Genomic DNA, 27,442 nt, shown 5'->3' with positions numbered 1-27,442 from the left:
CATGTCTTGTGGGGTATGCATGGGTGTCTGAGCTGTGTGCTAGTAGTTTAAACAGACCTCTGGTGGCATGTCTTGTGGGGTATGAATGGGTGTCTGAGCTGTGTGCTAGTAGTTTAAACAGACCTCTGGTGGCATGTCTTGTGGGGTATGAATGGGTGTCTGAGCTGTGTGCTAGTAGTTTAAACAGACCTCTGGTGGCATGTCTTGTGGGGTATGAATGGGTGTCTGAGCTGTGTGCTAGTAGTTTAAACAGACCTCTGGTGGCATGTCTTGTGGGGTATGAATGGGTGTCTGAGCTGTGTGCTAGTAGTTTAAACAGGCAGCTCGCTGCATTCAACATGGCAATACTTTTCACAAATGCAAGTAGTGATGAAGTTAATCTCTCCTCCACTTTGGGCCAGGAGAGATTGACATGCATATTATTAACATTAGCTCTCTGTGTACATTTAAGAGCCAGCCGTGCTGCCCTGTTCTGGGACAATTCTAATTTGCCTAAGACTTTCTTTGTGGCGCCTGACCACACAACTGGACAAAACAATATGTTTTGACCATGACAGTTTACAATACAGGTTTACTACAAGCAGTTTAGTCTCCTCAACTTGCTCAATTTAGGGTTTAGTGAATGATTTGTGCCAAATACAACGCTATTAGTTTTCTAAATCATTTAGGACTTATTTCTTGCCGCCCATTCTGAAACTGACTGCAGCTCTTAGTAAAGCGCTGCAGTGATTTCACTGGCTGTGGTAGCTGACGTGTATAGCGTTGAGTCATCAGCATACAGAGACACAGGCTGAGAAGAGGCCCCGGCGCGTCTCAAGCCAAAAGACGTCTTCATACCAGATCACACTGTTACAACACGTTCATCACATCTTTCTAGAAGGAGAAACTAGGATCCGTTTATCTAGAAGAAAACAGACTTTATTTACTTATGAAAGTCATGTAGAAAATACATTGTGTGTATAGAAAACTGTTCAGAAATATAACACATACGTGGGAAATGTTTAGTAAACTAAGAAATCCTAAGTCTGGCTGCAGTTGTAGAAGATTCTGTCCAGGGTTAACATTTTCTTAAAGGTAATCCTTAAATCTGAATGACATGATTTAAATATAAAAACGAGTTCCTGTTGTGAAGGAGAAATAATGGCCTCTATATTGAGGTGAGGGATCTTTCATTTAAATGCATAGATCATTACAAAGCAAAAGTTGATATTCTTTGCTCGATAAACACAGCTTTATATCAGTTTCTGGACAGTTCTCACTTGCTGCATCAACAACAGGTAGCAACAATACATGTTGTGTATAATATTGAGTAAAGAGGAGTGCTATGGGTATAACATGAAAGCCTATATCGCCCATGGTTACTGTGCTCACATCCTATCTCATGATAGTACACAATCCAACAGTTCCACCATACAAAGCCCAGATCCTACAGCAAGTCACACATTCCAACCGTTTCTGTACAAAAAGTTCACCTAGTCAGCTAACTCATACACGCTAGCTGAAACACACACCTCACACTTCCCTCCACCCTGTTATTGTAGGCATCCTGGAAAAGTAAAGACCTTTCAAGCATAGAAATAGAATCAGCATTGACTTGAATGGGAAGGTCGGTTCTATAGATTATATTTCTATGCATTCAAATAGCATTGTTTCTCTTCTAAACCAATGACTATGGGTATTATCAGACTATGGGTATTATCAGACTATGGGTATTGATCAGTGATCAGTGGCAATACTTTCTATTGATTTGATCAGAATCCAGAGCCATGAAAACCACCCATGATACCTAAACCCCTAGAAACGGTACATGAAGAGACGTCATCTACAAAGAAACGCCACCAAGAATTACAATCTAATCCCCCAAAACAGGAGTTCTCAGACCTCTCCTGGGGGACCCACAGACAAATGGATTTCATCTACTCAAGAGCCAGAACATCTGATTACATTAGTCAACCAATCATCAAGCCCTTGACTAGGTGAATCAGGTGATCTCTTACTCCAGTCTCTCTGGCAGTAAATGTCTTGGAGAGGGAGTCATATAGAACCCATTCATTCTCACATCTCTCTCTCTTATATCAACCAATCATCAAGCCCTTGACTAGGTGAATCAGGTGATCTCTTACTCCAGTCTCTCTGGCAGTAAATGTCTTGGAGAGGGAGTCATATAGAACCCATTCATTCTCACATCTCTCTCATATCAACCAATCATCAAGCCCTTGACTAGGTGAATCAGGTGATCTCTTACTCCAGTCTCTCTGGCAGTAAATGTCTTGGAGAGGGAGTCATATAGAACCCATTCATTCTCACATCTCTCTCATATCAACCAATCATCAAGCCCTTGACTAGGTGAATCAGGTGAGATAGTTCAGGGCTACAACGTGGTGTTAAATGTCTGAGCGTCCCAGAGAAGAGGTTTGGAAACCACTGATAACAAGCCAATGGCTCTAGTCCAGGGGTGTCAAACTCATTCCACGGAGGGCCTAGTGTCTGCAGGTTTTTGGTTTTTCCTTTCAATAAAGCCCTAGACAACCAGGTGTGGGGAGTTCCTAACTAATTAGTGATGTTAATTCATCAATCAAGTATAAGGGAGGAGCGAAAACCCGCAGACACTCGGCCCCCCGTGGAATGAGTTTGACACCTGTGCTCTAGTCTGTACATGGCAACATTCACCAGTGGGGAAGTAGAGATAAAAAGAGGCTCATACAATAGGAAGCTAAACAACATGTATATGATGTTCTCTGGTTCTACAGTGCAGGAGTGCTGGTCTGGGATCAGGTGCCCCCCTGTCCATGTAGTCACATGTATTATTATCTAAAAGGCTACACTGATCCTAGATCAGTATGCCTACTCTAAGATGCTTTTTGAATATTGGTTGCAGGTTTTTCCTCAGCTCACTAGTGGTTCTGAAGTGGACTCACGAGGTCCAAAGTGGCAGTTCTCAACTAAAGGACAAGAGACACCATAACGAACGTTGGCCGTGCGCAGTAGGTCACCTGATGGGTGTCGACGAACGATGGTGATTCAACACGCAGAATGGTCTGGAAATGAAGAGAAAATGGCGGTGGTTAAACGTTCTCTGGTCAGAGGCGATAGGGAGGACAGCCACCTGTTGCTTTTCACTGTTCGTCGGCGCCGTCCGGTTTGTCCTTAACAAGTTCATAGTTCATAGCGATCAGGACTAGGGTGGAAGCACCTGTTGCTTTTCACTGTTCGTCGGCTCCGTCCGGTTTGTCCTTAACAAGTTCATAGTTCATAGCGATCAGGACTAGGGTGGAAGCACCTGTGCGATGGTCTCCTTGGCACTCTGACTCAGTCTCTCCGGAAACGCCACCTCGTACTCCACCAGCAGGTCACCGCGGCGATCGGGCCGCTTGGGCAGAGGAAGCCCCTCCCCCATGATGCGTCGTTTCATCCCCGGACGCACCACGTCCCCTGTCGTCACGGTTACTGTCCTGCCGTCCAACGTGGGGGCGATGACCGTGCAGCCGCACAGCGCCTGAAGGAGAGAGAGAGGGAGGGAAAGAGAAAGGGGGAGAGATGTTACACTTCATCACTCTAGTCTACGTACAAACAGTTGTCTGTAGGTTCAAGAATTATTGTCATTCTAAGTACTATCAATTTGTTTTAGCGAGCACTTGGAGAGCAACGTATAAAAACAAAGTATATTTAGTTAAAGTTCAGATCGCTCTGCCTTACCTCTCTGAGGGAGACCTTGGCGGGGTAAACGATGTCAGAGCCGTCTCGCCGGAACACCGGGTGTGGCTTATCCTTGACCACGAACACCACGTCTGCCGGGATGTTAGTCGGCGTCTCGTCCCCCTCTTTAGGGAAGGTGACCTTCGTCCCCTCCTTCCATCCCTTCTTTATCTCCACCTCCAGGATCTTGTCCTCCGTCCGGATGGTCCGTCGGTCTGCGTTCAGCCGCTTGTGGGATATCTTCATTCTCTTCGTGCAGCCTGAGAGAACCTTTAAAAAGGACCACAATGAAAATGAGGCATGGACTTCATGGTGTTATCCTAGACAACTTTTACATTGAATTGTCAAATAAAATAAGTCAACCAACCAACCTCCTCTAAGGTCACCCTGAGGTCGTGGAGCAGGGGTGGGTCCTGGTGCTTCTCAACCATCTGCCCCCCCATCCCCCCTCCCCCCATCCCTGTGCTGAAGGAACGGGGAAACCCCCCCATGCCACCGCCCCCCATCCCAAAACGGGCGAAGGGATCGTCAGTGTCCATGTCGTCCCCGTCTGGGCCCCCGCCGTTTCGGGGGAAGAACTGGTCGAAGGGGCTCCGGCCCCCGAAGAACTCGGCGAAGATGGCGTGGGGGTCACCCTGGAAGGAGTAGCTGAAACTAGGGCCCCCGGGAACACCCCCTCCTCCTGGGGGGCCTCCTCCCTTCAACCCTGGAGAGGAAAGGAGAGGGAGAGTTAAACATTTGTGGCTCTGGTCCAGACTTCTTTCAATAGAAGTTGTGTAAACATTTTCTATGTGCAGTGTCACCCATGGGCGTGGAAACGATGTGTCTGTGTGGAGGGCTAAATGGAAGGAACAATGCGTCTGTGTGGAGGGCTAGATGGGAGGAATAATGCGTCTGTGTGGAGGGCTAGATGGGAGGAACGCTCTGTGTGGAGGGCTAGATGGGAGGCTGCTGAGGGGAGGACGGCTCATAATAATGGCCAGAACAGACCAAATGGAACGGCATCAGACACCTGGAAACAATGTGTCTGATGTATTTTATACTATTCCGCTCCAGTCATTACCATGAGCCCGTCCTCCCCAATTAAGGTGCCACCAACCTCCTGTGGTCTACAGTGTCTGTTGCTATACACGGAATAATGCAGCTTGACCGTTGAGTTATCTAGCCTGGTCCTTAAAGACAACTGATAAGAACACAGCAGCACCGTTGTAACCTCGGTCTACTGTAGGTACTAGGAATACACAACCACACCATCTGTCGTTTGAGAAGCTGGCTGACAGGCTCGTGCCAAACTGTCAAAGTCAAACTCTCCACCCCACTGTGACGTCAGCGCCCGAACTTTCCAGTAGTGGGCGTGCACCTCTCCGCTCTTGGCGTGCAGCCAATCAGCAGTGTTATTGTATCTATCCGTTTTTTTCCTTCTCCATTCTTATGATTGTGCTGCAAGGGATTCTTGTTGGAACTCGCTAATCCCTTGCAGCACAATCATACGAATGGAGAAGGGGGAAAAACTGATAGATACAATAAGCCTGCTGTGTCTTGCCCTTTCTAGTTATAAAATATAGCTCACATGGGCTAAGAAAGGTAGGCTTATAAGCTGTTGCTCACACAGGCCAAGGAGGGTTGGCTTATGAGGTGTTGCTTGGTTTGTTATAAGTATATAGCGTTTGTTTTTGGAACTTCTGTGGCCCAATGCGTTAGAACACTTGAAATACAACAACGATTTCAGCACCACTGAAGAAGAGTAGATGATCAGAGGAAAGAGGCAGGTTCTTGAGAGAGATCTTGAAATGCCTTTTCGCATTAATATTCATCAAAATATCCAGCGACAATGAGTCAGCTTTACATCTTTATAATCGCAGCTTTGAGATCTTTTCCGATAAGCCTACCTAACTAAAGCATTTTGAAAAACAAAATGTATTTATTCATCACTTTCAATAATAACTTGTTGCGTCTGGTAATTAAAAAGAACACTTACCTTCTTCACCGAATCGGTCGTAAATGTCCTTTTTCTTTGGGTCGCTCAGAACGTCATAAGCTTCAGCTATTTCTTTAAACTTATCCTCGGCTTTAGGAGCCTTGTTTTTATCCGGGTGGTAACGCAGAGCCTGCTTACGATAAGCCTTTTTGATCTCGTCCTCCGTCGCTCCTTTCTGTATGCCCAGGACATTATAGTAGTCTTTACCCATTTTGACCATTTAGCTGTCGGTGTGTTTATTCCGAAAAGCTGCGAGAAATAGTTTCAAGTTCCCTTGCTTGAGCCTGTGTTGACTGTCAATCAAATTCACACAAGGTAGACGGGTCTCTCTTTAAATGCGCTGGTCCGCTTGCAGGCAGTCTATCTATGGAATGGTAAATAAACGTATGAAAGCCTAACCTGAACTGTACACATACTGTTGAAGAATGCTACCGTTCTGTCAGCTCAGCTCGACACTCCACTTGGGACCCATTCTAGTTTATACCCGCGCAGAAAGTTCGAGAATTTTCTAGCAACATCAGGAAGAGTCTGGACGCAGCTCAGCTCCTTTAGGACGAATGTTCCTGGGACCGACCACGCCCACTGGAGCGTCACTGAGTTTGAAAGTTCGATAGGCCACGCCTCTGTAGTCTAGGAAACTCAACCACGCCTTCCTTGTAGAAATCTCACCCTGTGTTCGTGTGCGCGTGTGTGGTGGCAGATACAGTGTTGACTCACTGGATGTATCAAAAGTACTAAGAATCGTGTTAGTGAACAAAAGGTATCACAATGTGTCTGCAAACTGCGCAGAGGAAGAGCTTTATGGATCCCCTGAACAAAACTGATGCCCTCATAAATGTGGTTTGTCTGTCTCTTTTGTTGGAACTATAGGTTTAGTCCTCGCTATGCTTCAGGTTTAGAAGGTACTATGCGTTAGGTTGAGCCCTGTCCTTTCTCAATTTAAATAATGACGTTATTTCAACATTACTAGCCTCTTCTTGGTCAAATACCCACAAAGAGGTCTAGGCCTATCCTTGGCAAACAGCCGTGCTGCTTTTGAAAACCACCGCTGACACATCATGCCCAATATAACAGTCAGTAATCTACGAACTAAAATCGCTGATCTGTAGTCAGTATATAGCTTGCCCTGGTGTTGATAACATAAGATTTACTAACATAATCACCTGCTAATACAATTTACCCCGCATCTCCATTTGTCCAAACGGATCACTCCATTGTGGGAATCTACTCCCCCATTGGCTACAGTACGGGAAGTAAGGCATATTTACTTAGCTTTCCGACACATTGATTGGACGTGATATTAAAGAGGTAACCATTGGACTTTCCAATCATTGGACCAATTGGGGACCTCAACGCTTCCTCTTGCTCTGATTGGAAGGCACGACCCGTCACTCACCTTGGATGAGAGCGAGCACAAACTGCCAAGATGAAGCATTACGAGGTAAGATAGTATCCGCTGTAACTCTAAACCTTTAATCGGGATTCTGTACATTATATTTCGGACTGTTTCATACCGGTGTTGTAAGATTGTCCGTTCGTTTCCCACCGGTCAGATGTAGGATGGTAGGACACGCTGGAGAACAGAGACTAGCTCACTCGGATGTCAAAGCCTCCAGCCCGTGTGGTGTGCTTGTGGACTCTGGTCGAAGTTGTAGCCTACTTGCCTGCAATTCACACATCACGGACATAGCCTATCAACTCTACTTTCACAATAAACAGCGATCCAAACAGATAGGTTACTAGTTTATTTATCTATTTACCAGTCGTTCTTTTCTCACAATGCATAAACTAGGCTGCGCCACCGCTGGTGGATTGGAACGCTGACGATTTCTTATCTCGGCATTGTTGCTTCATTGCAGGGCAGCTACTATCATTGCAGGTGAACAGTCAAGTGCGCAACAAATCTAACCTTGTGGGGAGAGTTGTGTCGTAAAATAATGTAGCCTCTTGGGTAGAAATGTTGACCGTTACACTACTTTACTGTATGAACATAGAGACCACTGCGTCTCATATCAGACTGACTGACATTGTTGATCTGCATAAAGGAGAGTGAAGTGATGACACAACTAGGCCTAGCTTAAATCTAAACTCCTATTGCACATAGCATCGTAGACTTAGGTTTTTCAATCACAAATACGAGACAAAGTTATATGGTAAGCAAGAAAGGCTGCATGCAATGATGTGTATTTAATCATATCAAAGCCCACAGGTTACTTTATGATAAATGTATAGCAAACAGGCAATAATTGTAGTCGCTATGTCCTCTGAAACACATGACCACCTTCACTCTCATGGCTGTATAGGCAGACAGACCCATAGACATGTACCTCTACATGTGCTGTCCTTGTGGCTCTCTCAGACCTAATACACACAGATCTAGGACCAGATTAACCCCCACTAAACCTAACCTTAGCCATTTGGGGGTAATCGCATACAACCTGATCTTAAATCAGTGTCTAGAGGGGAGTTAATCCTCCTACAGTCAGATTTTAAAACCGCTTTCTAGACTGCAGGCTAGCTAGCTACAGCAGGTGATGTCATGGCTACCAGGTCTGAAGCTACAGCAGGTGTGCCGACCAAACCCAATGGGCAGGATGTGAAGGAGCCAGTTTGGGGAGTTGTGTAGAGTTAAAGTGCCCCGACCAGTGGGTCCCCCCCCCACGTCTCCTCCTCCTCATACCAGACCTGGGTTCAAATAGTATTTGAAATCGTTCCAATACTTTGAGAGTTTGCTCTCTAGCCTATCTAGAGTTGTAGATGGGTATCTGTTGCAGCTATTGGACTATTCCATTGGTCTGTTAAAGCCCGGCAAGCTCAATCAAGCAAATTTTGCTTTTGTTTTTCGAAATAATTTCAAATAGTACTTCAACCCAGGTCTGTCTGATCCCTATATGCACTGGGAGGTTATCATTCCAAGAACTTTCTGTCTTTCTAATGTAGTAATTGAGGGGACAGAACAGCTTGAGAGGAGCTGGAACCAGCTAGCCTGCTACAATGTAACCTAGTGTTCTGACAGAAAGGTCCACAACTCTTGGAGGCCGTAGTTCGCTAACATACAAGCAGGCTACAGTAATATCTAGATTAGTCTGCAGTAAGCCCAATATAAACATGTTATTGCACTGGTAAGATGCGCATTTGACTATAGAATACATGTTGGGACCGTATCAAAGCATCATTGGCCATCAGGGAAGGATTGCTAACAATCAACAAGATTACTGTCTGCATCCATCTTGAATCCAATTGATCGCCAATGAATACATTTATCACAACACAAAATTGCTGATGTAGTTATAACACATATCCACAAGGTGGAGCCAAAGCTCTGTAATCGTAAATATAGACTTAGGCATGACACCTGCTGCCTCGTTGCACTGACAGCAACACACATTGGAGAAGATGGACACTCATTCCACCATACCACAGATCTAGGATCAGATTACCATACGCACAATGCTAATATTAACCATTCGGGTGGTAGAATATACCTGACTGTAGATCAGTTGCTAGTCCACTACATCAGCATCAGGTCTGTCCATAGAGAACGTTGTGCTAAGCTTACTGTGCATTTCTGTGCTTATACAACCAGTAAATAATATTAATCATTAACACTGGCCTGTGTGTAAGTGAGAAGGCAGGTGTGGAGATGCCAGGAGCCAGAGTCCAGTAGACTGGAGATACACCATCTGTCAACCTGTAGAGAGAGAACCTATTAGTGCACTATAATGAGCTGGAGTGTTCTACGAATCCCTCTGTCTTTCCCACACTCACTCATGGCAGCACAGCACTACTACAACTTGCACTACTACCCGAGTTTTGAATTTAGCTAGTTCCAATGCTGTCCTACTCTAGAGTTCCACGTTTTACCCCAGTCCTACCCCATCACTGCCCTACCCTAACACTGCCCTACCCTAACACTGCCCTACCCTAACACTACCCCATCACTACCCTACCCTAACACTACCCCATCACTACCCTAACACTACCCTGCCCTACCCTAACACTGCCCTACCCTAACACTGCCCTACCCTAACACTGCCCTACCCTAACACTGCCCTACCCTAACACTGCCCTACCCTAACACTGCCCCAGCTATGACAGTTGTCTATCCAGTATTGCTTTAGACCCCCATCACAAGGAAAGGCCAGGGGGGGTCTTTATATAGACAGGGGGTAGAGGCGATTGGGGGGGGGGGTTTAAATAGTTAGAGAAATCCTAGCCATGCCTGGCGTGTGTGTGTGTGGACTACAAAGCATAATTTTATGGGCAGTTCTACAGTAATGGAATTGCGTAGACTCAGATTTTTCACTTTCAAAATGTATATCAAACAAAAACCATTGATTTCAAAGTTTAGAAAACCATATAACTCTACAGTGCCTTGCAAAAGTATTCACCCCCCTTGGCATTTTTCCTATTTTGTTGCATTACAACTTGTAATTTAAATGGATTTTTATTTGGATTTCATGTAATGGACATACAAAAGATATTCCAAATTGGTGAAATGAAAAAAAAACAAAAAAACTTGTTTTTTAAAATTCTAAAAAATGGAAAGGTGGTGCGTGCATATGTATTCACCCATTTGCGATGAAGCCCCTAAATAAGATCTGGTGCAACTAATAACCTTCAGAAGTCACATAATTAATTAAATAAAGTCTACCTGTGTGCAATCTAAGTGTCACATGATCTCAGTGTGTGTGTATATATATATATATTATACACACATCTGTATCTGTTCTGAAAGGCCCCAGAGTCTGCAACACCACTAAGGGGCAGCAGCATGAAGACCAAGGAGTTCTCCAAACAGGTCAGGGACAAAGTTGTTTAGAAGTACAGATCAGGGTTGGTTTTTTTTTTAAATATCCAAAACTTTGAACATCCCACGGAGCACCATTTAAATCCATTATTAAAAAATTGAAAGACTATGGCACCAAAACAAACCTGCCAAGAGAGGGCCGCACACCAAAACTCATGGACCAGGCAAGGAGGGCATTAACCAGAGAGGCAACAAAGAGACCAAAGATAACCCTGAAGGAGCTGCAAAGCTCCACAGCGGAGATTGGAGTATCTGTCCATAGGACCACTTTAAGCCGTACACTCCACAGAGCTGGGCTTTACGGAAGAGTGGCCAGAAAAAAAATAAGCAAACACATTTGGCGTTCCCCAAAAGGCATGTGGGAGAATCCCCAAACATATGGAAGGAGGTACTCTGGTCAGATGAAACTAAAATTGAGCTTTTTGGCCATCAAGGAAAACGCTATGTCTGGCACAAACTCAACACCTCTTGTCACCCCGAGAACACCATCCCCACAGTGAAGCATGTTGGTGGCAGCATCATGCTGTGGGGATGTTTTTCCATCAGCAGGGACTGGGAAACTGGTCAGAGTTGAAGGAATGATGGATGGTGCTGAATACAGGGACATTTTTGAGGAAAACCTGTTTGTCTTCCAGAGATTTGAGACTGGGACGGAGGTTCACTTTCCAGCAGGACAATGACCCTAAGTGTACTGCTAAAGCAACACTTGAGTGGTTTAAGGGGACACATTTAAATGCCTTGGAATGGCCTAGTCAAAGTCCAGACCTCAATCCAATTGAGAATCTGTGGTTTGACTTAAAGATTGCTGTACACCAGCGGAACTGATCTAACTTGAAGGAGCTGGACCAGTTATGCCTTGAAGAATGGGCAAAAATCCCAGTGGCTAGATGTGCCAAGCTTATAGAGACATCCCAAGAGACTTGCAGCTGTAATTGCTGCAAAAGGTGGCTCTACAAAGTATTGACTTTGGGGGGGTGAATAGTTATGCACGCTCAAGTTTCTATATATTTTTTGTCTTATGTCTTTCACAAAATATTTTGCATCTTCAAAGTGGTAGGCATGTTGTGTAAATCAAATGATACAAACCCCCCTAAAAAAACTATTTAAAATCCAGGTTGTAAATAAACAAAATAGGAAAAATGCCAAGGGGGATGAATACTTTCGCAAGGCACTGTATGCACAAGGATTACTTTGAATAATTTACACAGTAAATAAAATAAGTATTTGCTGGAGTTTGGTAACCGAATTGGAGTAAAATCTCCCTCAGTTTTATTCTGTTACCAAACATTGTATCTGCACAGTTCTTCCTGTAAAGGTGTTTTTGTAGAACGTTGTGACATTTTTAAAAGTAGTCCTTGTGCATAGAGTTGTATGGTTTATCTTTGAAATCAATGGTTTTGTTTGGTATACATTTGAAGTCTTGGCGTGATTGTTAACATAGTAAATTGATATTGGACCGACATATCTAGGAGGTTAAGGGTGACGGTTCCTGACATTATTGGAGGGTCGATGTGTTGAACGGAGGAGAATTCCCCCAACTAAGCCATGAGTCTCTGGAGTATTATCACCCTACTCTGTGTGGGGGTGGGGGGGATAGGGAAGGTGTGGAGGTAGGGAGAGGGTTGCTTACGCAGAGCTTTTTATTTAGCTGTGGGGGGGGACTGACAACACATACTTCCTTCTAGACTGGGGAGGGGGAGCTCGGGTATCATAATGGGGGGGGGACTGACAACACATACTTCCTTCTAGACTGGGGAGGGGGGTGCTCGGGTATCATAATGGGGGGGGGACTGACAACACATACTTCCTTCTAGACTGGGGAGGGGGAGCTCGGGTATCATAATGGGGGGTTCATAATCAACTCGACACAGGAATGCATCAACTTTCCTTACTGTTCTTTAAACTTTGTTCCCTGGTGTAAATGACTTCAAAGGGGAGCAGGGCTGTGTGGGGGTGGGGTTAAATAAAGCAGCCAGCGTGCCAGGAGAGAAGGAATGAGAAGGGGGGGGGGGGTGACCGAATGATAGAAAGGATGAAGAGAGGGAGGGGTGGGAGGAAAACCGACGGAGCGAACGAGGGGGAGAGAAAGAGATTTATTTCCACAGCTGAAACCAGACGCTCCTCTCTCCTCTCTTCGCTCAAACTGAGGGAATTAAGAAAAAGGTATTTTTCCAGACAAAGGGATTAAATAGAGAGGCTCGTGGTGGAGGAGTGTGGATATGGATACCGTAGTACTAGAGGGGGCTACCCACAAAAAGGCTGGTCCGGGGAGTGCCCCAGGAGTGCCAGCACCCCCCGTTAAACGGCCCAAAGCTAAGAAGGCTAAGAAAGCTGTGGTTTTCTTTGAGGTGGAGATTCTGGATGCCAAGACCAAGGACAAACTCTGCTTCCTGGACAAGGTAAGACGGCTTCACAAATACTGGTGTGTGTGTGTGGGGGGGGGTTCACGTCTATATCTGTGTGTGTACGTCTATCTGTGTGTGTCTCTGTGTTAAATAGTGCAACAGGTGCAGGCTAGATAGGACTATTAGTCTAATGTAGGACGCTCCACTGTACTCCGGTCAGAAGTGCTGTCTGTCTGTCTGAGCCCAGTCAGTCAGTATAGTGCTGTGTAGCTCCAGGTACAACCTGGACCTTGTCTGAGCCAGAACGGCCCATAGTGGTCAGTACTACCTAGGACTGTAGTGAACTATCATTCTTATGGCTTAGAGGTTAAAACTCCTCTCTATTATTATGGTGTTGTAGACTGATGGTTAAATGACAGGTGTAACACCTAGCTAGGTTTATCCTGGTGTTATAGACGGATGGTTAAATGACAGGTGGAACACCTAGCTGTTTATCCTGGTGTTATAGACTGATGGTTAAATGACAGGTGTAACACCTAGCTAGGGTTAGCATGGTGTTGTAGACAGATGGTTAAATGACAGGTGGAACACCTAGCTAGGTTTAGCATGGTGTTGTAGACTGATGGTTAAATGACAGGTGGAACACCTAGCTAGGTTTAGCATGGTGTTATAGACTGATGGTTAAATGACAGGTGGAACACCTAGCTAGGTTTAGCATGGTGTTATAGACTGATGGTTAAATGACAGGTGGAACACCTAGCTAGGTTTAGCATGGTGTTATAGACTGATGGTTAAATGACAGGTGGAATACCTAGCTAGGTTTAGCATGGTGTTATAGACTGATGGTTAAATGACAGGTGTAACACCTAGCTAGGTTTATCCTGGTGTTATAGACGGATGGTTAAATGACAGGTGGAACACCTAGCTGTTTATCCTGGTGTTAGAGACTGATGGTTAAATGACAGGTGTAACACCTAGCTAGGGTTAGCATGGTGTTGTAGACAGATGGTTAAATGACAGGTGGAACACCTAGCTAGGTTTAGCATGGTGTTGTAGACTGATGGTTAAATGACAGGTGGAACACCTAGCTAGGTTTAGCATGGTGTTGTAGACTGATGGTTAAATGACAGGTGGAACACCTAGCTAGGTTTAGCATGGTGTTGTAGACTGATGGTTAAATGACAGGTGGAACACCTAGCTAGGTTTAGCATGGTGTTATAGACTGATTGTTAAATGACAGATGGAACACCTAGCTAGGTTTAGCATGGTGTTATAGTTTTAATAGCACTGTATTAGGTTCTGTATGGTGTTGGTGTGATATTAGTAGGGCATACAGGAGCTGCAAGGTATCAGGTCACGTCCTCGCAGGATTACCACTGCTCTGAGACCTGTTCTCAGCTTAACACAGTTTCCATGGCCACGTCATCCCCCACTTTAGACTGCGGCCCCCTGGAAAATAGAGATTCCTGAAGTAGGGCTTTGATGTGGGAGTGAGTATTTGATTTGGTTATTAGAATTTTATATTGGTGGAGTTGAATAAAGTTGTTCTAATCTAATGTTGTCAAGTAAATGATTTTGAATGTCTGGGGTGAAGTCATAAAGAGACTGGAATGTCTGGGAGAGACCTGTGATGTCACAAGTAGACTATAATCTCTTGAAGACCTCACCTCTGTGATGTCATAAAGATTAAATAATGTCTGGAGAATACTTTTTTTGTGATTTTTATAAAGAGTAGAATCTCTGGGAAAGACCTCTGTGATGTCATGAAGACACTAGAATATCTTGGAGACCTGCAATGTTATAAATAGAATCGCTGATGTCATGAGAGAGTAGAATATCTGTGGAAGACCTGTGATGTCATAAGTAGACTAGAATGTCTGGAGAGGAACTTGGTGATGTCATAAAGAGAATAGAATGTCTGAGGGAAGACCTCTGTGATGTCACAGACAAATACAGTAGTAGTAGAATGTCTGGTGAATGTTGTCAGGATGCCAAAAAGAATGGAGTAGCCTAGTGGGGGAGTCCAGTGTTCAGAACCTTTCAGTTTGACTGTCGTGACCCACCTTCAGTACAGTCTTTGTACAAACACCTAGTCCTTATCAACTAGTCCTTATCAACTAGCCAGTAAGGACTGTCCGTTGTTCCTCTGCCCGGCGATTAGTATTGGCTATAGTGGCCCATGGCTGGGCAGAACCATCCAGTCCCTGCTGACTGGAGTTAGGGGGGTATGTGAGGGCTAAGCCCCCAGGATGAGGCAGTCTGGCTGGGGGAACAGGGTTCAGCGCACGCCCCTAAACCTCACTTGGCATCAATCTGGGAGGGGCCGCTGTTAAATGGTTGTGTGTGCGTCAAATGATGCACACATGGTCTTGTGTGTGCGTCATTTGTCAGTTTGTCTTTGTGGGATTGTTGTTGCGGTGTGGCTTTGACTGTGTGTTTTGGCGTTGTATGTGTCTGTTATATTTATGCTGTGTGTGTGGTAATAATACCAGCTGTTTGATACCCAGTACCCAGGGGGTGTGGCCAGAGCTAGAGCTAAATTTACTGGTAATCACATGAAAGGGCAATGAGGGGAGGGAGGTGTGTGTGTCCCACTCATCTCTCTTGATTTGCAGGTTGAGCCAAATGCCACTATTGGGGAGATCAAGTCTATGTTCCACAAAAGCCGTGAGTACGACCTTAGATTGACATCACACAGCAGCACACAGCAGCACATTCTACTACAATTAAATTCACTTCAATATACAGTATTTCAATTAAATAAAGCTAAACCGTTTACCCCCCCCCCCCCCCTCACTGTTGTCTGTGTGTCTGTCTTCTTTCTCTGTCTGTCCCTCTACTTGTCTGGTCTCCCTCCCGCCCTTGTCCGTCTGTCTCAGATCCTCAATGGTACGCAGCCAGACAGTCCATCCGTCTAGACCCAAGTAAGTCTAACTCCTAACTAGTCTTCTGATGTTCAGTCTGTATGAAGACTGTGTTGATACAGTGGGGCAAAAAAGTATTAAATCAGCCACCAATTGTGCAAGTTCTCCCACTTAAGAAGATGAGAGAGGCGTGTAATTTTCATCATAGGTACACTTCAACTATGACAGACAAAATGAGAAAGAAAATCCAGAAAATCACATTGTAGGATTTTTAATGAATTTATTTGCAAATTATGGTGGAAAATAAGTATTTGGTCACCTACAAACAAGCAAGATTTCTGGCTCTCACAGATCTGTAACTTCTTCTTTAAGAGGCTCCTCTGTCCTCCACTCGTTACCTGTATTAATGGCACCTGTTTGAACTTGTTATCAGTATAAAAGACACCTGTCCACAACCTCAAACAGTCACACTCCAAACTCCACTATGGCCAAGACCAAAGAGCTGTCAAAGGACACCAGAAACAAAATTGTAGACCTGCACCAGGCTGGGAAGACTGAATCTGCAATAGGTAAGCAGCCTGGTTTGAAGAAATCAACTGTGGGAGCAATCATTAGGAAATAGAAGACATACAAGACCACTGATAATCTCCCTCGATCTGGGGCTCCACGCAAGATCTCACCCCGTGGGGTCAAAATGATCACAAGAACGGTGAGCAAAAATCCCAGAACCACACAGGGGGACCTAGTGAATGACCTGCAGAGAGCTGGGACCAAAGTAACAAAGCCTACCATCAGTAACACACTACGCCGCCAGGGACTCAAATCCTGCAGTGCCAGACGTGTCCCCCTGCTTAAGCCAGTACATGTCCAGGCCCGTCTGAAGTTTGCTAGAGAGCATTTGGATGATCCAGAAGAAGATTGGGAGAATGTCATATGGTCAGATGAAACCAAAATAGAACATTTTGGTAAAAACTCAACTCGTCGTGTTTGGAGGACAAAGAATGCTGAGTTGCATCCAAAGAACACCATACCTACTGCGAAGCATGGGGGTGGAAACATCATGCTTTGGGGCTGTTTTTCTGCAAAGGGACCAGGACGACTGATCCGTGTAAAGGAAAGAATGAATGGGGCCATGTATCGTGAGATTTTGAGTGAAAACCTCCTTCCATCAGCAAGGGCATTGAAGATGAAACGTGGCTGGGTCTTTCAGCATGACAACGATCCCAAACACACCGCCCGGGCAACGGAGTGACTTCGTAAGAAGCATTTCAAGGTCCTGGAGTGGCCTAGTCAGTCTCCAGATCTCAACCCCATAGAAAATCTTTGGAGGGAGTTGAAAGTCCGTGTTGCCCAGCAACAGCCCCAAAACATCACTGCTCTAGAGGAGATCTGCATGGAGGAATGGGCCAAAATACCAGCAACAGTGTGTGAACCTTGTGAAGACTTACAGAAAACGTTTGATCTCTGTCATTGCCAACAATGGGTATATAACAAAGTATTGAGATAACAAACGTTTATTGACCAAATACTTAGTTTCCACCATAATTTGCAAATAAATTCATTAAAAATCCTACAATGTGATTTTCTGGATTTTTTTTTCTTCTAATTTTGTCTGTCATAGTTGAAGTGCACCTATGATGAAAATTATAGGCCTCATCTTTTTAAGTGGGAGAACTTGCACAATTGGTGGCTGACTAAATACTTGTTTGCCCCACTGTATGTATAGTAGTGATGGTAGCAGGCTGGTAGAGGACAGTGTTGATATGTATAGTAGTGGTGGTAGAGGACGGTGTTGATATGTATAGTAGTGATGGTAGAGGACAGTGTTGATGTATAGTAGTGATGGTAGCAGGCTGGTAGAGGACAGTGTTGATATGTATAGTAGTGGTGGTAGAGGACAGTGTTGATATGTATAGTAGAGGACAGTGTTGATATGTATAGTAGTGGTGGTAGAGGACAGTGTTGATATGTATAGTAGTGATGGTAGAGGACAGTGTTGATATGTATAGTAGTGGTGGTAGAGGACAGTGTTGATATGTATAGTAGTGGTGGTAGAGGACAGTGTTGATATGTATAGTAGAGGACAGTGTTGATATGTATAGTAGTGGTGGTAGAGGACAGTGTTGATATGTATAGTAGAGGACAGTGTTGATATGTATAGTAGAGGACAGTGTTGATATGTATAGTAGTGGTGGTAGCAGGCTGGTAGAGTACGGTGTTGATATGTATAGTAGTGGTGGTAGAGGACAGTGTTGATATGTATAGTAGTGATGTTAGAGGACAGTGTTGATATGTATAGTAGTGGTGGTAGAGGACAGTGTTGATGTGTATAGTAGTGGTGGTAGAGGACAGTGTTGATGTGTATAGTAGTGGTGGTAGAGGACAGCGTTGATGTGTATAGTAGTGATGGTAGAGGACAGTGTTGATATGTATAGTAGTGATGGTAGAGGACAGTGTTGATATGTATAGTAGTGATGGTAGAGGACAGTGTTGATATGTATAGTAGTGATGGTAGAGGACAGTGTTGATATGTATAGTAGTGGTGGTAGAGGACAGTGTTGATATGTATAGTAGAGGACAGTGTTGATGTGTATAGTAGTGGTGGTAGAGGACAGCGTTGATATGTATAGTAGTGATGGTAGAGGACAGTGTTGATATGTATAGTAGTGATGGTAGAGGACAGTGTTGATATGTATAGTAGTGATGGTAGAGGACAGTGTTGATATGTATAGTAGTGATGGTAGAGGACAGTGTTGATATGTATAGTAGTGATGGTAGAGGACAGTGTTGATATGTATAGTAGTGGTGGTAGAGGACAGTGTTGATATGTATAGTAGTGGTGGTAGAGGACAGTGTTGATATGTATAGTAGTGGTGGTAGAGGACAGTGTTGATATGTATAGTAGTGGTGGTAGAGGACAGTGTTGATATGTATAGTAGTGGTGGTAGAGGACAGTGTTGATATGTATAGTAGTGGTGGTAGAGGACGGTGTTGATATGTATAGTAGTGGTGGTAGCAGGCTGGTAGAGGACAGTGTTGATATGTATAGTAGTGGTGGTAGAGGACAGTGTTTATGTATAGTTGATATGTATAGTAGAGGACAGTGTTGATATGTATAGTAGTGGTGGTAGAGGACAGTGTTGATATGTATAGTAGAGGACAGTGGTGATATGTATAGTAGTGATGGTAGAGGACAGTGTTGATATGTATAGTAGTGATGGTAGAGGACAGTGTTGATATGTATAGTAGTGATGGTAGAGGACAGTGTTGATATGTATAGTAGTGGTGGTAGAGGACAGTGTTGATATGTATAGTAGTGGTGGTAGAGGACAGTGTTGATATGTATAGTAGTGGTGGTAGAGGACAGTGTTGATATGTATAGTAGTGGTGGTAGAGGACAGTGTTGATATGTATAGTAGTGGTGGTAGAGGACAGTGTTGATATGTATAGTAGTGGTGGTAGAGGACAGTGTTGATATGTATAGTAGTGGTGGTAGAGGACAGTGTTGATATGTATAGTAGTGGTGGTAGAGGACAGTGTTGATATGTATAGTAGTGGTGGTAGAGGACAGTGTTGATATGTATAGTAGTGGTGGTAGAGGACAGTGTTGATATGTATAGTAGTGGTGGTAGAGGACAGTGTTGATATGTATAGTAGTGGTGGTAGAGGACAGTGTTGATATGTATAGTAGTGGTGGTAGAGGACAGTGTTGATATGTATAGTAGTGGTGGTAGAGGACAGTGTTGATATGTATAGTAGTGGTGGTAGAGGACAGTGTTGATATGTATAGTAGTGGTGGTAGAGGACAGTGTTGATATGTATAGTAGTGGTGGTAGAGGACGGTGTTGATATGTATAGTAGTGGTGGTAGCAGGCTGGTAGAGGACAGTGTTGATATGTATAGTAGTGGTGGTAGAGGACAGTGTTGATATGTATAGTAGTGATGGTAGAGGACAGTGTTGATATGTATAGTAGTGGTGGTAGAGGACAGTGTTGATATGTAGAGGACAGTGGTGATATGTATAGTAGTGATGGTAGAGGACAGTGTTGATATGTATAGTAGTGATGGTAGAGGACAGTGTTGATATGTATAGTAGAGGACAGTGTTGATATGTATAGTAGAGGACAGTGGTGATATGTATAGTAGTGATGATAGAGGACAGTGTTGATATGTATAGTAGTGATGGTAGAGGACAGTGTTGATATGTATAGTAGTGATGGTAGAGGACAGTGTTGATATGTATAGTAGTGGTGGTAGAGGACAGTGTTGATATGTATAGTAGTGATGGTAGAGGACAGTGTTGATATGTATAGTAGTGGTGGTAGAGGACAGTGTTGATATGTATAGTAGTGGTGGTAGAGGACAGTGTTGATATGTATAGTAGTGATGGTAGCAGGCTGGTAGAGGACAGTGTTGATATGTATAGTAGTGATGGTAGAGGACAGTGTTGATATGTATAGTAGTGATGGTAGCAGGCTGGTAGAGGACAGTGTTGATATGTATAGTAGTGATGGTAGAGGACAGTATTGATATGTATAGTAGTGATGGTAGCAGGCTGGTAGAGGACAGTGTTGATATGTATAGTAGCGATGGTAGAGGACAGTGTTGATATGTATAGTAGTGATGGTAGCAGGCTGGTAGAGGACAGTGTTGATATGTATAGTAGTGGTGGTAGAGGACAGTGTTGATATGTATAGTAGTGATGGTAGCAGGCTGGTAGAGGACAGTGTTGATATGTATAGTAGTGGTGGTAGAGGACAGTGTTGATATGTATAGTAGTGATGGTAGCAGGCTGGTAGAGGACAGTGTTGATATGTATAGTAGTGATGGTAGAGGACAGTGTTGATATGTATAGTAGTGGTGGTAGAGGACAGTGTTGATATGTATAGTAGTGGTGGTAGCAGGCTGGTAGAGGACAGTGTTGATATGTATAGTAGCGATGGTAGAGGACAGTGTTGATATGTATAGTAGTGATGGTAGCAGGCTGGTAGAGGACAGTGTTGATATGTATAGTAGTGATGGTAGAGGACAGTGTTGATATGTATAGTAGTGGTGGTAGAGGACAGTGTTGATATGTATAGTAGTGATGGTAGAGGACAGTGTTGATATGTATAGTAGTGGTGGTAGAGGACAGTGTTGATATGTATATGTATAGTAGTGATGGTAGAGGACAGTGTTGATATGTATAGTAGTGGTGGTAGAGGACAGTGTTGATATGTATAGTAGTGATGGTAGAGGACAGTGTTGATATGTATAGTAGTGGTGGTAGAGGACAGTGTTGATATGTATAGTAGTGGTGGTAGAGGACAGTGTTGATATGTATAGTAGTGGTGGTAGAGGACAGTGTTGATATGTATAGTAGTGGTGGTAGAGGACAGTGTTGATATGTATAGTAGTGGTGGTAGCAGGCTGGTAGAGGACAGTGTTGATATGTATAGTAGTGGTGGTAGCAGGCTGGTAGAGGACAGTGTTGATATGTATAGTAGTGGTGGTAGAGGACAGTGTTGATATGTATAGTAGTGGTGGTAGCAGGCTGGTAGAGGACAGTGTTGATATGTATAGTAGTGGTGGTAAAGGACAGTGTTGATATGTATAGTAGTGATGGTAGAGGACAGTGTTGATATGTATAGTAGTGGTGGTAGAGGACAGTGTTGATATGTATAGTAGTGGTGGTAGCAGGCTGGTGGAGGACAGTGTTGACATGTATAGTAGTGGTGGTAGAGGACAGTGTTGATATGTATAGTAGTGGTGGTAGCAGGCTGGTAGAGGACAGTGTTGATATGTATAGTAGTGGTGGTAGAGGACAGTGTTGATATGTATAGTAGTGGTGGTAGAGGACAGTGTTGATATGTATAGTATTGATGGTAGAGGAAAGTGTTGATATGTATAGTAGTGATGGTAGAGGACAGTGTTGATATGTATAGTAGTGGTGGTAGAGGACAGTGTTGATATGTATAGTAGAGGACAGTGTTGATATGTATAGTAGTGGTGGTAGAGGACAGTGTTGATATGTATAGTAGTGGTGGTAGCAGGCTGGTGGAGGGTAAGGACTGATGCAACTTGTTTGTGGGGCTGTTATTAATCAGAAGTCTCCTCTCTCTATCAGAGGGTAAGTCTCTAAAGGATGAGGATGTTCTGCAGCATCTTCCCGTGGGAACCACGGCAACCTTCTACTTCCGAGACCTGGGAGCTCAAATCAGCTGGGTCACCGTGAGTACACACATACCGTACGCACGGGCTCACCAACTTGTGGCTGTTAGTTTCCTCCTGACCTTGGTGAAAATCTGTATTTGTTGAGAATCACTATTAAAGCCCTTGTCACATTAACATGGGGGATTGAGAGACGGGAGAGACGTGGGGGAGGGAGAGAGAGAGACGTGGGGGAGGGACGTGAAGGAGAGAGGGGTGACTGTCGGTTAGGCAGGAGCAGGTGTGGAAAACTGCCCAACTGCCCGGCTGCCCGGCTGCCCGGCTGCCCGGCTGCCCGGCTGCCCGGCTGCCCGGCTGCCCGGCTGCCCGGCTGCCCGGCTGGCTGGCTGGCTGGCTGGCTGGACATCTGTTAGTACAACACATAAACACCAGTGTTCCACTAGGAGGAGAGCTGGGCAGACTAGAGAGAGGGAGAAAAGTTATGTTTTGTAAGTTATTCATGATGACCGTAGCAACAGCTTTTAAAATGGCTTTGTCCTTTGCTGCCCAGACAAGAGTTTATAAATGATCCGTAGCTCTGACAACAGGGTTTATGAATGATCTGTAGCTGGACTATATTATGCTGAACAAAAAATATAAATGTAGCAATTTCAAAGATGTTCCTGAGTTACAGTTGACATGAGGAAATCAGTGAATTGAAATAGGTCTCTGATTTGTCTCAGGTGTTTCTGACAGAGTATGGTGGTCCTCTCCTCCTCTACCTCATGTTCTACTTCCGTGTTCCCTTCATCTACGCCCCCAAATACGACTTCACCACCAGCAAGCACTGGGTTGTACAGTGAGTCTCTCTCACTCACACACACACACTGGGTCGTTCAGACGACTGTAGTCAGACGACTGTATATCTGAGTGGAACTGCAATGAGCCTCTTGTTAGATGTGAATCATATTTGTCTGCTAGTTGAACTCAAGTTCATTGAACTACGAATGGCAGGAATAAAGAGAACCATTGTCTTTGGTTTCTATGGTGAGTATCCTGGTGCGTGTTTGGTAATGTAGTTTGTGTGTGTGTGATCCCAGTCTAGCCTGTATGTGTCACTCCTTCCATTACCTGAAGAGACTCCTGGAGACCCTGTTTGTCCATCGCTTCTCCCACGGGACCATGCCGCTACGCAACATCTTCAAGGTGACACACACACACTGACGCATGCACACACACACTGACGCATGCACACACACACTGACGCATGCACACACACACTGACGCACACACACACACGCATTCATAACACACACTCACTGACTCTCTCTGACACACACCACAGCCTTAGTTACCCTCTTACCTCATCGGGATGGTGTATCACCTTACACATACCTCATCTGGGGAACCCTAGTCTGTCTCTTCAACCCAGGGTGACCTTTGAACCTGTTGAGAGATTCTGGGGTCATCTGACACTGTAGTCCGCATCCTAATTGGCTCCCTATTTCCTATGTAATGTGCTACTTTTGACCAGGGCCCATATGACTCTGGTCAAAAGTAGTGCACTATATAGTGGATAGGGTAATGGGCCCTGGTTAAAAGGTAGCGCACTATAAAGGGAATAGGGTGCAATTTGGGATGACGCTTGTGTGTGATACAGTGTGTTCTGTCTTCCTGTGTTCCAGAACTGCACCTACTACTGGGGCTTTGCTGCCTGGATGGCCTACTATATTAACCACCCTCTGTATACACCACCTAGTGAGTATGCCACTATATTAACCACCCTCTGTATACACCACCTAGTGAGTACGCTACTATATTAACCACCACCTAGTGAGTACGCCACTATATTGACCACCCCCCAGCGAGTACGCTACTATATTGACCACCCCCCTAGTGAGTACGCCACTATATTAACCACCCTCTGTATACACCACCTAGTGAGTACGCTACTATATTAACCACCCCCCTTTGAGTACGCTACTATATTGACCACCCCCCAGCGAGTACGCTACTATATTGACCACCCCCCAGCGAGTACGCTACTATATTGACCACCCCCCCAGCGAGTACGCTACTATATTGACCACCCCCCCAGCGAGTACGCTACTATATTGACCACCCCCCCAGCGAATACGCTACTATATTGACCACCCCCCCCAGCGAGTACGCTACTATATTGACCACCCCCCCAGCGAGTACGCTACTATATTGACCACCCCCCCCAGCGAGTACGCTACTATATTGACCACCCCCCCAGCGAGTACGCTACTATATTGACCACCCCCCCCCCCCAGCGAGTACGCTACTATATTGACCACCCCCCCAGCGAGTACGCTACTATATTATCCACCCCCCAGCGAGTACGCTACTATATTATCCACCCCCCAGCGAGTACGCTACTATATTATCCACCCCCCAGCGAGTACGCTACTATATTAACCACCCCCCAGCGAGTACGCTACTATATTGACCACCCCCCAGCGAGTACGCTACTATATTGACCACCCCCCCCAGCGAGTACGCTACTATATTGACCACCCCCCCCAGCGAGTACGCTACTATATTGACCACCCCCCCCAGCGAGTACGCTACTATATTGACCACCCCCCCCAGCGAGTACGCTACTATATTGACCACCCCCCCCAGCGAGTACGCTACTATATTGACCACCCCCCCCAGCGAGTACGCTACTATATTGACCACCCCCCCCAGCGAGTACGCTACTATATTGACCACCCCCCCCAGCGAGTACGCTACTATATTGACCACCCCCCCCAGCGAGTACGCTACTATATTGACCACCCCCCCCAGCGAGTACGCTACCATATTGACCACCCCCCCCAGCGAGTACGCTACTATATTGACCACCCCCCCCAGCGAGTACGCTACTATATTGACCACCCCCCCAGCGAGTACGCTACTATATTGACCACCCCCCCCAGCGAGTACGCTACTATATTGACCACCCCCCCCAGCGAGTACGCTACTATATTGACCACCCCCCCCAGCGAGTACGCTACTATATTGACCACCCCCCCCAGCGAGTACGCTACTATATTGACCACCCCCCCCAGCGAGTACGCTACTATATTGACCACCCCCCAGCGAGTACGCTACTATATTGACCACCCCCCAGCGAGTACGCTACTATATTGACCACCCCCCCAGCGAGTACGCTACTATATTGACCACCCCCCAGCGAGTACGCTACTATATTGACCACCCCCCAGCGAGTACGCTACTATATTGACCACCCCCCAGCGAGTACGCTACTATATTGACCACCCCCCCAGCGAGTACGCTACTATATTGACCACCCCCCCAGCGAGTACGCTACTATATTGACCACCCCCCCAGCGAGTACGCTACTATATTAACCACCCCCCCAGCGAGTACGCTACTATATTAACCACCCCCCCAGCGAGTACGCTACTATATTGACCACCCCCCAGCGAGTACGCTACTATATTGACCACCCCCCAGCGAGTACGCTACTATATTGACCACCCCCCCCCCCAGCGAGTACGCTACTATATTGACCACCCCCCAGCGAGTACGCTACTATATTAACCACCCTTGTCTTTTCAGCAATATATGGTGAGCAGCAGGTCAGGATTGCCCTCATCATCTTTCTGGTAAGACTCTACTGTTCTATACTCTACTATAATCTGCTCTACTATAATGTACTCTACTCATCCTGTATACTATAGAACAATATCATAATAAATGGTTATTTAGTGGATGCTATCTTCTCAGTTCTGTCAGGTTGGTAACTTCTCCATCCATATCGCCCTGCGGAACCTCCGCCCACCAGGTACACACTCCTATTGAATATGCAAACATTAGAACACATCAATCAATTCAACATACACACTGTTTTCTGTCTGCTACAAAACAGTAGCCCACAATAAACTCTCCCTCTGTCTGTCTCCATCAGGATCTAAGACCAGGAAGATCCCCTACCCCACTAAGAACCCCTTCACCTGGATCTTCCTGCTGGTCTCCTGTCCCAACTACACCTACGAGGTGAGTCTTAGACCCCTAGGCACAGATCTAGGATCAGCTTCTCCTCCACCAATCCTAACCATTAGTGGGGAAAATGCAAAGATCAACATCACCCTGTATTTAGTCCAGGGTGATGCAGCCCTCTGCTGGTTAGGAGGAACAGTGTATCATGTCTCTCTCAATGTAGTAGTTAGGCTCATGGCCACCTAGTGGCAGGAGTTGGCAGTGAAATTCTAGTGTATAGGAAACGGGGTTGGATATCTGGTCAGTTATACAACTGAATGCATTCAACTGAAATGTCTTCCACATTTAACCCAACCCCTCTGAATCAGAGGTGCGGGGGGCTGCCCTAATCAACATCTACATTATGATGTGTGTGACGCCATCGTTCTCTTTCTCCCATGTAGTGTCTGCTCATAGCCGCCTTTAGTGTGTGTGTGTAACAGCAGCTCTCCTCTCCTGTAGCTGGGCTCATAGCCACCTTTAGTGTGTGTGATATAACAGTATGTGTGTAACAGCAGCTCTCCTCTCCTGTAGCTGGGCTCGTGGTTTGGCTTCACCTTGATGACTCAGTGTCTGCCGGTGGCTTTCTTCACGGCGGTGGGCTTCATCCAGATGACGGTGTGGGCCAAGGGGAAGCACCGCAGCTACCTGAAAGAGTTCCGGGACTACCCTCCCCTTCGCTCGCCCATCCTCCCCTTCGTCCTCTAGAGGAGACCCCCATCCGCCCCTTTGTCCTCTAGAGACCCCCATCCTCCAGAGGAGAATGGAGACCCACCCAAACCTACTCTACACTGGACTGACCTGGAATGAGAACCCCCCCCCCCCCCCCCCCCCAATTAATAACACTTAACCCCCCCAAACATTTTGAGGAGACTGTCTTATACTTTGCTTTCCCGCCTAACAACGCTCCTCAACCCACTTTTGATTGGCTATTGTTATTTTTCTTATCTGAGTGTTTAATGACCTGACTGACAGTCTGGCGTGTCTCAAATGGTACACTACTACAGGGCCCTCTGGTTAAAAGTAGTGCACTACATAGGGGAAGAAATGGGAAATAAACCATGATGTGCTTTTGGTCGCTCTGTTGGAACGTTCATTAGAAGTCATTTAGTTTAAAAACCACGTCTTGTTGGCTCTATGTACTGATGATATAGGCTACTGTTACTAGACTAATACACACTACTGTTACCACACTGGAGATGGGGGGTTATATGATACAATAGAACACTAAATGTATTGAATCTCTAAGGCTTCGTTTACACATGCAGACCAGTTGTGATCCCCCCCCCACACAAATTGGTCTTTTGACTAATCTCAGATCTTATTGCTGAAATGACAAATGAGTGAGAAATCAGAATTGGGCTGCCTGTCTAAACCCAGCCAGTGATGGGGACGGAATGAGACACTAAATTCAGATTCTGTTCGATCAGTTGATGGATCTAGATTGTAGCAGAGCTACTGTCAGCAGAGGGAAAGATGGTGTCATCCTGAATGACCAGACAGAGTGCACATGTCCATATGATCTAGGATCAGCTCCCCTCTTCTAATCATTAAGAAATAAAAGGCTAACCTGATCCTAGATCAGTAGTTCTCAGACGCTTTTCACCCC

General features: G+C 45.3%; 2 protein-coding genes across 3 annotated transcripts; one reads left to right on the top strand and one right to left on the bottom strand.

Annotated features, from left to right (window-relative positions):
- Positions 1 to 896: 896 nt before the first annotated feature.
- Positions 897 to 6,953, bottom strand: dnajb1b (DnaJ heat shock protein family (Hsp40) member B1b). Its single transcript, XM_055906842.1, has 4 exons — positions 5,675 to 6,953; positions 4,068 to 4,402; positions 3,697 to 3,966; positions 897 to 3,496 (listed from the first exon to the last, which is right to left on the bottom strand). The coding sequence occupies exons 1-4, from the start codon at positions 5,892 to 5,894 to the stop codon at positions 3,266 to 3,268; spliced, it is 1,056 nt and encodes a 351-aa protein (XP_055762817.1). The 5' UTR covers positions 5,895 to 6,953; the 3' UTR covers positions 897 to 3,265.
- A 92-nt stretch (positions 6,954 to 7,045) lies between these two features.
- tecrb (trans-2,3-enoyl-CoA reductase b) lies at positions 7,046 to 26,911 on the top strand. Of its 2 annotated transcripts, XM_055906844.1 has the most exons (12): positions 7,046 to 7,115; positions 12,833 to 12,883; positions 15,445 to 15,496; positions 15,709 to 15,753; positions 21,800 to 21,903; positions 22,566 to 22,681; positions 22,923 to 23,028; positions 23,508 to 23,580; positions 25,414 to 25,460; positions 25,582 to 25,639; positions 25,763 to 25,851; positions 26,368 to 26,911. In XM_055906844.1, exons 1-12 carry the CDS (start codon positions 7,101 to 7,103, stop codon positions 26,539 to 26,541), a joined length of 930 nt encoding a protein of 309 aa, XP_055762819.1. In that variant the 5' UTR covers positions 7,046 to 7,100; the 3' UTR covers positions 26,542 to 26,911. The 2 variants fall into 2 exon arrangements, with proteins under 2 accessions (XP_055762819.1, XP_055762818.1); XM_055906843.1 differs by lacking the exon at positions 7,046 to 7,115 and having other exon boundaries at positions 12,575 to 12,883.
- The last annotated feature ends 531 nt before the right edge of the window (positions 26,912 to 27,442 follow it).

Source organism: Salvelinus fontinalis, chromosome 40 (genome assembly GCF_029448725.1).
Source record: "Salvelinus fontinalis isolate EN_2023a chromosome 40, ASM2944872v1, whole genome shotgun sequence".
Classification (NCBI taxonomy): Eukaryota; Metazoa; Chordata; class Actinopteri; order Salmoniformes; family Salmonidae; genus Salvelinus; species Salvelinus fontinalis.
Note: the sequence above shows the minus strand (reverse complement) of the source record. Positions and strands in the feature narration are given on the sequence as shown.